The 16,343-nt window shown below is 41.5% G+C and overlaps 1 protein-coding gene across 1 annotated transcript in view; it reads right to left on the bottom strand.

The window, feature by feature from the left end:
- LOC126262787 (trehalase-like) overlaps window positions 1-16,343 on the bottom strand; it is a 361,100-nt gene that overhangs the window by 178,818 nt on the left and 165,939 nt on the right. The window contains exon 6 of the mRNA XM_049959608.1: window positions 373-656. Within this exon, the coding sequence (XP_049815565.1) occupies window positions 373-656 (284 nt within the window). The remainder of the gene's footprint in view (window positions 1-372; window positions 657-16,343) is intronic.

The following is a 16,343-nucleotide window of genomic DNA, read 5'->3' as shown; positions in this document are numbered from 1 at the left end:
CAAACAGTGTTTCATTTGCTCCAACTCCCTTAGTGCCTGTGCCTTACAATTGCTACAGTACCTGTACCCATCTGAGGAGTTGGTCCAGCTGATATATGATGACCAACTGCACTCACTTCAATGGCATGGGGGTGGGGGTGGGGGGTGGGAGGGGGGCGTGGGGACCTGTCTGTGTTTGTGTTGGAGAGCAGTAGAGCAGGAAATGGAAGGGGAAGTCTGAATATCAATGTAAGTATATCCATTTTGTTTGTGTGTGTGTGTGTGTGTGTGTGTGTGTGTGTGTGTGTGTGTGTATTGTGTGTACATGAGATGAAATGCAATAATTAATGTCAACATTTAAACACAGTGTTTGATAAAGAGAAATTTACATACCTTTTTGTGGCAGCCTGTCCAGAGAGGTGCCAGGTTGCTGGGATAGAATTGATTCCTGCTTACTTTGTTTAGCATGTCATAGTCAAGCCAGATGCCTTCTTCATCATTCCACAATACTGCATCAATTGCTTCTAATATTTCATTCATTTTTGCTGTGTAATAACCAGCTTTCTCAGTATTTCCCAGTGAGGTATAAAATTCAGATAAAATTCTGGCATTCATGCATAAAAACGCATTCAAATCAACTGGTATAATATATCTTGTATGTGTGTTAGATAGATTTCCTGTAGTGTGCAAAAAGAAAAAAAATCACAATCTTGTTATCATATATCCTATAAAATATCATAAAAATTTAAGTATCTGGGGGTATTACCAATAAGAAGACAAATGTTTTTAAGTATTTTGGATAATATCTCACCATTTTATTTTTAATATGTAAGCTGTCTGCATATTGAGAAAGTTAAGACATGTTTAACATTAACATTAGTGTTAACCAAAATTTACATCCTCAAGCCCAAATTTTCTGATAAATTATGGAAGGAGTGAATGATAAGATGGTACTTTAATTTAATTTTGGAATTTTGAGAGCATCAACTTCCTTGCATGACTTTAGAGCCAAAATATGAAAATGCCTTGTGAGCCCTAGGCAGAGCCTGTACCAAAATTATTTTTAGTTGTCATAGTGTTGAATTTATTTGTTCATTAGGACCATTTAAGCAAAACTTTTTTTTTTCAGGGGACAGAAAATTTTGTACAGTTCTGAATGTATTTTAAGATAGTCTTTGCATATACATAAAGTTTGTGGTAGTTTATCAATTGCTGGGAATAGGAAGACATTTTTCTTTTCCAAAACCTGTTTTATGCTTAAACTAGATCAGTGATATCCACTTTAGTGTGTTTCATAAAATGTGCCATTATACAAAGCATTATAGAATTCTTGTTCTGGCTTGTGCACAAGACTGAAGAAAGCTCAAGTCTCAACCCTCTCTTGTAAATCTGTCTTGTCTCTCTCCCAAATAATGCAGGAGAAAATTTTATATTGCAGATGTGATTTTATTTGCACCTCGTCCTGTTTCTGTTTCACACCAAGTATGTTGAAAAATGTTATCAGTGCAAGATCAAACAATGGAAACTCCAGTTAGGAATATCAACAATGTAGGAAAAGATAGATTGCTACTTATCATAAAGATAGCACATTAAATTGCAGACAGAGACAATTAAAAGACTCTCACAAAGCTTTTGGCCACAACCTTCATTAGAAGAAGAGAAATGCACAACATTCATACATATAAGCAAGCACACCTCATGCATATACGTGTATAAGAATGGTGTGTGTTTCTCTTTTTATGATGAAGGCTGTGGCCTAAAACTTTGTGAAAGAGATATTTAGTTGTGCCTGTGTGCAACTTAATGTGTCATCTTTACAGTAAGTAGCAATCTATCTTTTCCTACATTGTTAATGTTATCAGTATTTTGTTTTGGTTCATGTACACCACAGTTACATTATATAATGGTACCTGTCAAGTGAAAAGATTTCTCCAGTAGACAACTTTGGCAGTGGTTGATTTTGTTATATGTTGAAGACAACTTTTACAGTTTCTTCAGGGTACGAGGATCGTTCAGTAAGTAATGCTCCACATTTTTTTTATCAGAACATATTTATTGCTAAGAGTCAGAATTTGGTGACAATATTCATCACTATGTCTTGTCCATGTCCTATTTTTCTATGTAGTCTGAATTACATTCTATGGCTGTACGCCAACATTGTGGAAGAGCATGTATTCCCTGCTGGTAAATGCTGTTGTAGCCATATTTTTACTGCAAGACTGACACTCCCATCATCTTCAAAGTGTGTTCCCTGTAGAGAATCTTTAAGTGGCCCAAAAAGATGGAAGTCTGAGGGTGCCAGGTCTGGACTGTAGGATGGATGAGGGAATGATGTCCAACCCAATTTAGCGATGCATTCCCGGTTTCTCAGGCTTGTGTGTGGGTATACATTATGGTGTTGGAGCAAGATTTCTACCGTATTCTTGTTTGATCAAACACATCGGAAACAGTTCTCAAGTTTATTCAGAGTCTTCAGGTATGCCTCTGAATTGATGGTTGACACTCTTGGCATCACATCCATGAGAATGATGCAATTACAATCCCAGAAGACTGTCACAAAGGCTTTTCAGGCTGAGGGGGTTGTCTTGAATTTCTTCTTTTATGGTGAATGAGGATGATAACACTGCATGGACTGCCTTTTTGTTTCAAGTGCAAAGTGGTGCACCCAGCTTTTTCCCCCATAACGATCTGTAACAGAAAGGCCTCTCCGTCGGTCTGAGAATGCTCAAAATTCAGGTGAAATGGCCTTTCTTTGAATCTTGTGGTCCACTGCGAGCATTTGTGGAACCACTTGTGGCACCTCTTTGCATATCCAAGAGTCTTGATCACTGCAGATACACTTCCAATGCTGACCGACAACTGTAGAGCCAATTGTTGAGTTGTGATGTGCCGGTTGGCACGAATAATGGCATCTGCATGATTCAGCATGTCTGGAGCAGTGACTGAGACAGGATGCCCTGAGTGTTTCTGATATGGAGTTCTGTTTCTGCATTTACTGAGGCTGTAACTTTCTTTGCCCATTGCCCAACTATACTCCTATCAGCTGCAACATCATCATACACTGCACACAAAAGTTTATGGATGTTCACCATGGTTTCTTTTTCTGCACACAAGAATTCAATAAAAGCACACTAATTATAACATGAGTCATATGTGGACGCCATTTTGACACTGTACTGTGGCTCTGGTATATGCCAGAACCGTTTGAAACTTCACCGGTGCACAGAACAAACATCAAATGTGAAGCACTAACAAGGATGTTTGTCTATGTGTATTAATGGCTTTTTAAAAAGATGTGGGGCATTACTTATTGAACAACCCTCTTATTTGTTCGTGATGCTGTGAAACGTCTTTGCATGGGCTTAATGCTGGCACATGTTAGTTTTACACTCTTCCAGGCATTCTTCAGTTTCTGTAACCTTCATTTTCAGTTCGAACTCATTGCATGTTGAACAGGTGTCACTGTGAGGCTCACCAAAGCTGAGATTAAAATTCTTATAGAATATTGTCTTAAATTTTGGCGCAGGACATTATTGTCTATTCATTTTACCTCTGCTATAGTAACATTCTCTACACTTTTACTTCAAAATGTGATCTTTTGACTTGTTGGGTCTTAACTATGTCAGCCTGAGTTGCTCCCGAGCCACCTCTTCATTGCTATAGTGTAGTCCCACGTTCCTGATAGTGACAAGTAATCTGGCTTAAGCAATCATGTGATACACCTGTTATTTTTTAAATGGAGCAGCACAAACTGATGCTTGGGATACATCTCAAAGTTCTATCTTATCTTTGATAGACAGAGATTTAGAAGCATTAGCTTCAATGGGATCTACAACATACCTAGCTGGTGCTGAAATATACATGTATTACAGAAATAATGCATCTTGCTTGCATTTATCTCCTGAAGAATGTAATAGATTGCTGAAACATGGCAAGTCAATGCAAGAGAGTTTGCTTGCATGACAGTCTTTCTCACCATGGTTGCTTGCCTCACTTCTTTCGGCATGCTGAGTCAATATTGGGCCCAGCATTTTGCTTTGAATATTGAGCTGATTTTGCTTTGGAGATATTTGATTGCTTTCTTCCTCTTCTTTTACACCCAACAAATGTTTCACTCACAGCAATATTATATTCACCATCATCTTCTGTATTCGCTATTTAACACAACTCTAGTCTAACTCACTCACCTTCCACAAGATGGTGGTAAATGACAACCAACTCACATAACAGCTTTCATCAACAAATGTAGTTTAATGCTGCCAATGCAAACTAAATAGACACCCAGTGTGTTGCCTAATGGAGCTCCCATGAGCCACCACACCGATTGTCAGCTTAGTAAGAATGTACAGTGATATGCCCTGCCATCTATCACCAAGCAAAGCAATTATTCCAGGAGTGCCTTAACACAGTCGAAAAAGTACTTTTTCTGACATTCATTACACATTAAGCAAATTATGAGAAAATTCAGCGATACCTCTAATATCTTGCACAAACTAAGTACCATAAAGCAAGTTCTGAGAAGACCCCTACATATTCATGAGGTGCGATTTCCCAAAACAGGCTGTATTAATTGTTCTATAAGTGTGGAATAAAGCAAGTTTTGCTAAAGCTGGCTGCATAGTCTTGTAGAATGAATTGAACAGTATGTATTAGGAAAAAACTATCTTTTTTTGTTTAAATAAAGATGCATAAAGCCAGTTTTGTGAAATTGGTCCTCATTTGATAATCACTTTTATTATTAACCACCAGCATCATTAGGGGTAAATATATTGGCACATAGGTGCAATAATCCCAAAATACCTGACGTGGCTACTTCAAGATATTTGGTTAACAGCCTAATGTAACATTCTTACTTCACACTTTTGTAATGTTTTTTGACCTTTGGTACACTGCCTGGAAAGATTATGGCATAGGTCAGTATTGAGAGAAATCCTGCAAAGTTTGCTAGCTATCGCATATGCATGTCAACACAATGAAAGAGGTTTCTAAGTGCAAGGCATGCAGAAGTCTACTTTTTGGCTACCTAACTGATCCAGATGCTACTGCCAATTTATTTTGTTATGCATACATATGTACAGGAACTTCAGACATGCAGCCGTGTCCGCATGCATACTCTGCAAACCAGTGTGAATTGCATGGCAGAGGGTACTTCCCATTCCATTAGCATGTGAAGCGTGGGAAGGAAGACTGCTTGAATACCTTTGTGGATACTGTAATCAGCCTAATATGGTACTTCATCAGTTGCCTTTTGGGGCAGTTGATGTTTATCTGAAAATGTCTGCTAGTTCTGGTTTTTCCACATATGCATGGCATTCTCCCTGTTATTATACAAATGTGTGACTGTTCCTACTTTCCTCCAATGTATTCATAAATATCACCTGGTAGTACTCTGTGGCACTTGTTCCACACACTTCAGCAGTATTCTAGTACAATTCGTACAAGTGTTTTGATAGCAATGTCTTTCCCTAGTATCCCACCAATGAAATGAAAAGTGAAATGAAAGCTGTTAATTGCTTCCACCCTGACTGATCTTATCATTCCATTTAAAAATGTAGGAAAAGATAGATTGCTACTTGCCATAAAGAAAACATGCTAGGTTGCAGACAGGCACAGTAAAAGACACATACATAGAAACTTTTGGCCACAGTCTTCATCAGCAAAAGAGAAACACTCTCCATTCATAGACACAAGCAAGCACACCTCGCACATACATGACCGTTCACCCTGGGAGCTCGGGCCAGAATGGAACTATCACATGGGATGCAGCAATGTGGAAGGGACAAAGAAGGGGAAGGGGTAGTAGTGTATGGTTGGAGACAGAGAGCAGCACTGTCTGGCAGGGTGTGTTGGGACTAGAATGGTGCAGCATCAGGAGGTTGTGGGGCAGGGAGATGAGGAAAAAAGGAGCAAAAAAAGGAAAGGAGCGTGGAGAGATGGGCTGGTGTATTGTCAGTGGCAGCAAACAAAGAGGGTGGGAGATGAGAATGTGGCGGAGATGACAGGACAGAAGGGGTGGAAACTGTTGGCTGGAAGGTGTGGGGACAATATGTTGCTGTAGGTAGTGTCTGGGATAATTATGGGAGTGGAGCATGTATTGTAAGGATAACTCCCATCTGCACAGTTCAGGAAAGCTGGTGGTGGAAGATGATCCAGTTGACCCAAATAGTGAAGCAACCATTGAAATCAAGCATGTTATGTTCGGCTGCCTGTTGTGCCACAGGTTGGTCTACTTGCTCTTTGCCACAGTTTGGTGGTGGCTGTTCATTCAGGTGGACAGCTGGTTGTTAGTCATACCAATATAAAAAGTCATGCAATGATTGCAGCAGAGCAGATAGATGATGTGGCTGCTTTCACAGTTGGCCAGGCCCCTGATGGGGAAGGATAAACTTGTGACAGGACTAGAAAAGGAAATGGTGGGAGGATGGATTGGGCAGATCTTGCACCTGGATCTTTTACAGGGACATGATCCTTGTGGCAAGAGGTTGGGACTGAAAGTGGGATAGGGATGGACTAGGATGTTTTGGAGGTTGGGTGGGCAATGGAACACCACATTAGCATGGGTGGAAAGGGTCTCGGGTAGGATATCCCTCATTTTGGGGCATGATGGTACGTAATCAAAGCCTAGATGAAGGACTTAGTTTGGGAGGCTTGGAAGGTCTCCTCTAGATGGCCCATAAACAGATTGGCACGGGAGGCTGTCAGATCTTCATGATCTGGTCTCAGGGCCAGACACCCTATCTTCATTCCTTCACAACCTCAACACTTTCTCTCCCATCTGCTTCACCTGACCCTCCACAAACCAGTGTGCTACCTTCCTGGACGTTGACCACCTCTTCTCTGATGGCTCCATCATCACCCCTGTCCACATCAAACACACTAATAACCAACAGTACTTGCATTTTGACAGCTGCCATCCATTTCACTCCCTCCTGTGCAGTCTGTCTGCCTGGGGATGGCGTATGTGTAGTGACAAGAAATCCCATGCTCAGTATGCTGAGGGTTTCATGAAGGCCTTCACAAAGAGGCACTATCCATAGACCTAGTCTACAAACAGATCTCCTGTGCCACTTCCACTCACACTCCCAATCCTCTCACCACCCCCAAGAACCAGCCACACAGGAGTGCCCCCTTTGTCACCCAGTACCATCCTGGACTGGAAAAACTGAATCACACCCTTCACCAGAACTTTGATTATCTATCATCATGCCCTTAAATGAGGGACACACTACGTGAGATCCTTCCCAACCCTGCTAAAGTGGTGTTCCATCACCCACCCAACCCCCAAAACATCCTAGTCCATCCCTATGTCTCTTCCAGTCCCAAACCCTTGCCACAAGGGTCATATCACTGTGGAAGACACAGGTGCAAGACCTGCTGAATCCACCCAACCATCAATTCCTATTCTAGTCCTATCAAAGGCTTATCCTTCCCCTCAGAGGTGAGGCCATTTGTAAAAGCAGCCATATCATATACCTGCCCTGCTTCATTGCAATCATTGCACAGCCTTTTATATTGGTATGACTATCAACCACCTGTCCACTAGGATGAATGGCAACTGACAAATTGTGTACAAGAGCACAGTAGACCACCCTGTGGCACAACATGCAGTTGAACACAATACAGTTGATTTCAATGGTTGCTTCACTGCCAAAGCTGTCTGGATCCTTCCCTCCATAACCAGCTTTTCTGAACTGCACAGATGGGAGTTATCATTACAACACCTTCTCTGCTCCCGTAACTATCCCGGCCTCAATCAATGGTAACATATTCTCCCCACCCTCTCCACCAACAGTTTCCACCCCCTCTACCCAAGTTTCCACCCCCTCTGTCTTGTCATCTCCTCCCATTCTCATCTCCCACTCTCTTTGCTTGCTGTCCTCTGACAACATACCTGTCCATCTTTCCCCACTCCTTTCCTTTTTGCTCCTTTTTCCCTATCTCCATGCCCCACAACCTCCTGACAGTGCACGTGTTAGCATACGAGTCCCTGCACACTCTGCCAGACAACATTCCTCTGTGCCCCCACCTGTGCGTTACTATCCCTTCCACTCATCACCCCCTCCAGATTGCTGCTTGTATCTCATGTGATAGTTGTATCCCTGCCCAAGCTGTGGGAGTTGGCGGTCGTGTGTGCGTGAGGTCTACTTGCATGTGTGTGTGTGTGTATGTGTGTGTGTGTGTGTGTGTGTGTGTGTGTGTGTGTGTGTGTGTGTGTGTGTGTATAGTTTGTGTTTCTCTTTTGCTGATGAAGTCTGTGGCTGAAAGCTTTGTGTAAGTGGCTTTTTAATTGTGCTTAATTGTGCCTGTATGCAACTTAACATGTCTTCTTCATGACAAGTAGCAAACTACCTTTTCCTATAGTGTTGATATTCTGGAGTTCCCATTGTTTTATCATTCTGTTTCATACTCCTACAATATGTTACAATTAGCTATGTTCATGAGATGACTGATTACAGCTGTGAGTCACTGATATTGTAGCCATAGGATACTACATTAAAAAAAAATTCATTAAGTACTCAATTTTACATTTATGAACATTTGAAGCAAATGACCTTGAGCCATGCTGCGCCTCGTGTTGGTGCCATTGCTAGGTTGGCATCATTTAGTTGGTATAGTTATGGGTGTCGTCTTCTTCATGTGTTCATTGACACCACTCTGTTTGCAAGCATTGTCTGTTCGCTAGTGGTAGCAGCGACGGTTATTGATATCTAGTAACAGTGGTACTATGTTTGGGGCAACGTTGGGGTGTTTCCGTGTGGTGTGAGTCAGCAGTTTGGTTGGGGCGGATGAGCAGCCAGGTTGGCGCACCGCGAGAACACACCGGGACCACTGGTGGCACGCATGCACTGCTGGATGGAAGGGCTATAGTCGCGAGGGGTACAACCTCATTGTCAACCAGAAGCAGGAAGTTTAAGTTGAGTGGACCGTAATTCAAGTAGTGAAGCCTCCACCATTGTGAGATCTCACCATTTGGTTGCGTGTTGCTGCTTGCAGTGTTGCCGAGGTGGGTGGAGCATTTGGGAAAGGCAAACCTAATTAGCCATCCTCCACTTCTTATTGTTAATTGTTGCATTCTGTATGTTATTATTTGTGAAGTTCAACCAGCAGTATTTTTCCTGCCTAGTGGCTGCTAATGCCACAGTTACCTGCCCTGGAGCTTAGTGTATGTTAAAGAAGCGTACTTTTCCTCACCTCGCCACTGCTGTCCAGTGAGGCGTGTAGTTCGACAGCTTCCTTGATTTGTGGTGGTCCCCCCCCCCCCCCCCTCCTCTCTAAACACCACAGTCTGAAGACGTAATGCTGACCACTGGTTCTGGCTTGGGTGTGTTATTCCATTGTTGCATTGGTCATTGCACATTATGTAGATTTGGCAAATGATTATTGGTCGTGTTTAAACTGCCACTAGTCTGAGTTACCATCTCATGAAGTGAATGTGAATGCATCTCTTGGCTGCCTGTCTCATCACTTGCAAAGTTTTGAGGGACTTTCCCAGGTCGATCCTTGGAACAATGTCTACGGCCCCCCCTCCCTCTTGGTTTAGTGAGATTTTATGATTGTTTTTTCAAAAAAAATATTTCAAGTTCAAAGTTGTTTAACTGGTTCTTAAAAGATTTCTATTCAGGCCTTCAGCTGTGAAACAGTTTTTAAATTATTACTATTGGGGCCTTCAGCTGAGAACTAGTTTGAATTTGTTGTCATTGAGGTCTTCAGTCGTGGAACACTTCTTAATTTATTGTCACCGTTTATTTGTTGTTGTTTCCAAATAAAGTGTACGTGACTGAAAAATAAACTAACCAACAGCAGTTTACTATGGCCTTGTCCACAATTGTTACCCAATCGTGCCTTCCTTGGTACCAGGTCTCAACTGGTAGCAGAGCGTAGCTATGATTGTAATATTGCCATTTCAGTTGCTGTTGGTTTGAACTGTAACTCTGCCAGTGTTATATGATATTTGTCCTTGGTACTGTGTTCTGCTTTCGGTGACCAATTCTAATGGTGGCCAGGCAGTGACCTGGGATCGGCCTGTTGAGGAAAGATCACCTTATTTATGAGCTGGCGATAAGATGCCAGGCTATTGAGGGTAGTGTTCCGGATTTAGCAGCCCGATTACATGCTACTATGCTTCATCCAATTGACATCACACCGGAGGTTGTGGGTGAGACAAAGGCAGCCATTGAGTTCTTGTTTAAAGCTGTTAGTAGTCTTGAGGATAACGTATGTTTCTTGGAGGGCACTGAACCCAGTGGCAGTCAGTCAGACAGGGTGGGGGCACAGTTGATACATTTGACCAAGTGGATATCTGATTTAAGAAAATTAAAGTTAGAGGATTGTGATAAGGAATCAACAGCTGAATTATGGTTCCTTGGTTAGTAAATTGCAGTCACATGCTTAGAACTTGATAAGAAGAGGACCAGAGAGCAGGATTTGTTATCGTCCAGGCAGTGCGCTAGCAAGCCTGTCAGTAATGCCCTTATGTCTCCCGAGAGGATAGACAGGGCGTTTGCTAAATTGCCTAATTCCCTCATGCATTTGTTTCAAGACATCACAGAATTAGTAGTTGACTGACTTGAGCAAAATGAAAGGTTATGGTTGTTGGTTCACAATGAGCAATATGCTGATGCATTTGGTGTTTTGCATCAAGTAGTTTTGTCTCCATTATATCCTTTAACTAGAGGTGAGTTGAGGATCCTGGTATCCAGGACCATAGCAGAAGGGTTTTCCTTGCAGCAGTTGATGGAGCTTGAAATTAACAAGAGGTTGACCATGGGAGTGCGCTAGCAACTCGAATGTCAGTATATTTGGCAGATGCAGCAAGATAAAGAGGAGTTACATCAATATGTGCAAAGAGTCAAGATTGCCTGTTTGGCCTTGTTAATTGACTTGCCAGAAAAGGAGTTAGTTTCTGTTGGCCTGAGGGGGATGCGAACAGCGAATAAGTCACACTTTTTTTTTTCGTGGCTGTCCCTCCACTTGGAAGGAATTTCGTGCCACCATTGTAGTGATATCTGCGTTGCCGCTCTCGGATGATAAATGCTGTGAAGTTAAGGTTCAGTCTGTGGGCATTACCAAGAAGAATTCTGGATTTTCTACATCAGCTCAGTCTGCTAAAAAGGAATCGTGACGTTCTTTCAGGTGCGGTCGGACAGGGCATTTAGTTCGTACTTGCATTCAGCTGCGGACACCCAGAGTCGATAAATGACGCCTGGCTTGGCAGCGACACTGGGATCGAGCCTTTAAACCCTGGTGTGCCCATGTTGCTGCTTGATCATCACCTCCTCTGCCTTATATTTGTTCTCGAGTAGGTGGCAAACCTATTTGTGCGCTTTTGGATTCCGGTAGCTCCTTTTCATTGTTGAGTTTGGAATGGATCCTTGAATTTGGTCATATTGCAAGGCTTAGGTTGGTCCCTTCTCCAGTGCAGAGATGTTGGGTTGCCAATGGTTAGGTGTTGCCTCTGCATGGTAGGGTCTGAGGGAGTATCTGGGTTGGCAATTTCTCATGGCTCTTGTCTTTGGCCTTGGTTAAAAAGCTACCGGTCGATTTGATTTTGGGGTGTGATTTTATTGGTAAAATTGTTCTTGTCTTTGATTATTCCAGGTACATCTTTTTCTTTAAGTTCAGTTCTGCTCAGAAATTTGGGTTCTGTGAATGTGCTAAATGTAAGATGCATCGAGATGCAGGAACGTTGGCTGTTTGTACTAAGGTTCGTGAGTCTGATCTCACCCATCTTTCTTCCCTGCAGGCCTCTGAACTAGGGGGTTTGTTGGAGAGGTTCCCAGAGCTTCTCAGTGACAGACTGCGTGTTACTAATGTTCTTGACTACCATATTCGTCTATCTAACCATATTCCCGTCAGGCAGTCCTCATATCGCCTCTCACTGCCTAATATGAAGATACTATGGGGAAAGATCTCCAAAATGCTTGAGCGAGGAGTTATTAGGCCTTCTACAGCTGCTTATGCCTCTCCTATATTCCTCATTCCTAAGGATCATGGACGGGTTTTTCGGCCTGTTTTTGACTACCGTCGCCTAAATACGGAGGTTATCCTAGAATCAGTTCCTTTACCTGATCTTCATAAATCTTTTATTTGGTTTGCCAGGGCTAGCTGGTTCACTGTGCTCAGCCTGAATCAACCCTATTATTAGATTCACTTAGCTGAAGAATGTTAACAGGTTACTGAATTTTGTACTGAATGGAATTTGTTTGAATTTAATAGGGTCCCCTTTGGTTTGGCTACTGGCACAGTCGTCCTTACTCGTTTGCTGGATAATATTCTTGGAGACTTGAAATTAGTCTGTGTTTATAATTATCTGGACGATTTGGTAATTTATAGTTGTTTGTTTCAAGAGCATTTGTAACATATCCAGCAAGTGTTTGCTAGGTTGCAGGGGGCCAGTTTGACTGTTAAACCCAATAAGGTGGCATCAGCCAGGCAGCAGGTGTCCTTCTTAGTTCATCTAGTATCAGGTGAGAGCATTCGCATTGACCAGGAGTGGACTAAAGCACTGAGGGCTCTGCTGCCACCTACAGATAAATGTGGGATTGCCAGGTTTATAGGCATGGCAAATTATTTTAGGCATTTTGTCCCTAATTTTGCTCAGATGGTGGCTCCTTTAAATGAACTACGCTGAAACGGGGTGTGTTTTGAGTGGGGACCTGCCCAAGAGGTCGCTTTTGAGCACATTAAGGCAGCTATAGCCAATCCTCCCGTTCTCAGTGTGCTTGATTTTAATAAGAAATTTGTTGTCCAAACTGACGCATCTAATGCAGGAATTTTGGCAGGAGTTCGAGGGTCAAAGGCAGCCATCATTGGTTAACCAGCGCCGAGCTCAAATATTGTGTTTACAAATGTGAGGCATTGGCCATCTTGTTTGCATTGTAGAAGTACCAGTTTTATCTCAAACATAGAGTATTTCAGCTAGAGACTGACAATCAAGCCTTAAGCTGGGTGCTAGCCAGACAGCGTAAAACTGGCCGTATCACGAGCTGGGTGGTACGTGTTTTGGCATTTCAGTTCAAGGTTAAACACATTAGGGGCACTGAGAATGTGCTTATGGACGTCCTCAGCTGTATGTTTACTGAACATCCATCTAGTGAGGGCGCCCAAGAAACTGAGGAGGGCAGTCTTAGTTGTGTTGTGTTAGGCAGTATTCCTCATTTGTTTAGTGACATTGCCAACCATTAGGATCAGGATCCCACTTGGGGACCAGTTAAGAAATGGCTTTCGGTGGGAGAACGTTGGGATGAATACATTTGGTAAGTTTACTTCCCATTTTCTGGGTCCATGTACAATGATGAATTTTGTGTAAAAGGGTGAGATGTGCCAGGGAGATTGGGATCTGTGTACCAGCCACCCTAGTACGCCCGGTTTTCCATTACCTTCACAACTCTTTGATTGACGGGCATTTAGGAACCTGTAAGACCTCACAGAAGATTAAGGAGCATCTGACTTCGCTGTCTATGGACCGAGACATTAGAGATATGGTTTCTTGGTGTCAGTTGGGTCATGTGGCCAAACCGAAGAACACTCTTCAGCATAGCTTCCTGAGTTCTGAGCACGAATCCTGCCCCATGGACAAGCTCTATATTGATTATATGGAGCCTGTGTCTCACACCAAAGGCAGCCATCAGTAAGTATTGGTTATTATTGACTCATTTTCGAGGTTTACCTGGCTTCTTCCGAGTCGTAAAGTGACTGCTGCTACCAACATTTTGACAACTTCCTGAGTTACCATCTCATGAAGTGAATGTGAATGCATCTCTTGACTGCCTGTCTCATCACTTGAAAAGATTCGAGGGACTTTCCCAGTTCGATCCTTGGAGCAACATCTGCGGCCCCCCATCCCTCTTGGTTTGGTCAGATTTTATGATTTTTTTTTTTTTTTTTTTTTGTAATTTGAAGTTTGAAGTTGTTTAACTGGTTCTTAAATGATTGCTTTTCAGGCCTTCAGCTGTAAAACAGTTTTTAAATTATTACTGTTGGGGCCTTCAGCCGAAAAATAGTTGAATTTGTTGTCGTTAAGGCCTTCAGGCATGAGTGTTACTTGTCTTAAAATTTTAATTAGACAATTGTATTCTAGCAGTGAGACTTTGATGACTGTTCTTTTAAAAATATTTTAATAGCTGTAATTGCAAGTTGAAGTTAACTGGTTCTTAAAAGATTGCTATTCAGGCCTTCAGACGAGAATAGCTGTGGAACACTTCTTAATTTATTGTAACATTTTATTTGTTGTTGTTTCCAAATAAAGTGTACGTGATTGAAAAATAAACTAACCAACAGCAATTAATTACGGCCCCCTCCACAATCATAACCCAATCCTGCCTTCCTTGGTACCAGTTCTCAGACCTATGTTTGCACCACTTTGAAATCTTGTCAAGATCTGATTGAATATTTATGCAGCTTCTTTCAGACTGTACTTCAAGAGAGATAACTGTACCACCTGTAAAAAAATCTGAGGTTACTATTAGTATTGTCTTCCAGGTGACTGATACGAAACACCAGCAGCAAGGATCCTAAAACACTTCCTTGGGGCATGTCTGAACTTACTTCTACATCTGTCAATGACTCCCCAGCCAAGATAAAAAAAATATGTCAGGCAACTGTTAACATATACTTAGAGAATTGCACAATACATACTGTGCTTTCTTACGATACATTTATTCACCAACGGGTTTGATCATGGACATATTCACAGTTTAAAATATCTATTCTGACATCACATGGCACACATGCTATGTAAGCAGGAAAGTATATGGCATTACTGACTTGAAAACCTAAGAAAACTGGTACTTAATGCTGTAATAGAGGCTTATCCAAGCAGAAAACAATGTAGGAAAACATGAAAATATTAGTAGCAGTAAGAGCACAGAGCCATTGCTGAGGCAGGTTGTGCCTGACCAGTGGTGCTGTGCTCTTACTGCTCTTATGTATTTCCACATTTTCAACATTATTTTCTGCTTGGTTGAATCTGTATTACAGTATTAAGATCTGTTTTGTTGTGTGTTCAACTCAGTGATGGCATATACTTTCCTGGTTAAATAGCATGTACGTCATATGAAGTTTCTGCAGTAGATATTTTTCCACTGTGAAGTTAGTCCGCAATTGAAACTGGTAGTGAATAAATGTATTGGAAGATAGTACAATGTGTATCAGGCATTTCTCCGAGCATCTAAAGTAACATGCATCCCCACAAAGAAATCCTCAAGCCAGTCGCATATTTTATTTGATCACCATATAGTCATACTTTGGTAAATAAACATTGGTTTATATAGTGCTGAATATTTTCAGAGATGGGAAATACTACTTCCACATGATTGCCTTGATCCATGTCTTTCAGAATGTTGTACAAAAAAGCAGGAATCAGGTATCGAAGGATTGATGTTTTCAGAATCCATGCTGGTTGGCATAGAAGGGGTGATTCATTTCAGTGTACCTCATTATGTTTGACGTCAGAATATGTTTTAAGATTCTACAAAGAATTGATGTCAAAGATATTGAGCAGTAATTTTGTAGGTCACTTCTGCTGTCCTTGTAGACAAATGTGACCTGTGCTTTTTTCACCTTCTGGGAACAGTTTTTTTGTTAGAGTGTTCATTTGTATGTTATGATTAAAAGAGGGTTTAACTCAACCATGATTTCAGTGTAGAATCTCATAGGGATTCTATCAAGTCTTGTAGCTTTATTCAGTTTTGTGAGCTCAGCTGTTTCTCAATACTAATGATCATAATTCTATTGTTCATTATTGAAGGGGTGTGAGAATTCAACTGGGACAGTACTCCTGCATTCACCTTTGTAAATGATCATTAGATACATTATTTAGAATTTCTGCTTTTACTTCACTACCACCAGTTTCAGTTTTTCTCTCATCCAAGAGTGTTTGTCTTGATACTAACTTTGGTGCCACTGATAGCCTTTAAATACGACCAGAATTTTTTTGGATGTTATATGAGATCTTCCAATAGAATTCTGCTATGGCAGTGATTGAAGGATTCGTGCACTGCCCTTCAGACAGCCAAAGGCATTTAATTAAGGACTTCCCTCTTTATAATACTCCTCTGTTTTATGTATGCACCACAGTTGTCACTGTTTTTTCATAAGTTGCTTTACAAAAACTGTATAGCATGGGAGGTCCCTCCTGCCATATGTATCTATTGCTTGGTCAACTATTCCTTTAAACTTGAGCCACAATTCTTCTACATGCTTCTGTCCAGAATTAAATGTTTCAGGTTACTCAAAGGGGTATAGCACAACTGCATCTTAACCTACTTTATAGAACATTAAATCTTCCTACTTGTTTTAGCTGCCATTTTTATATTGGTAACCATAGTTGCTACAACTGCTTTATGGGGACTGATATAAATATC

The sequence above is a fragment of the Schistocerca nitens genome, chromosome 6, assembly GCF_023898315.1.
Source record: "Schistocerca nitens isolate TAMUIC-IGC-003100 chromosome 6, iqSchNite1.1, whole genome shotgun sequence".
Lineage (NCBI taxonomy): Eukaryota > Metazoa > Arthropoda > Insecta > Orthoptera > Acrididae > Schistocerca > Schistocerca nitens.
The sequence above is the reverse complement of the archived record's forward strand: the minus strand, read 5'-3'. Positions and strand labels throughout refer to the sequence as shown.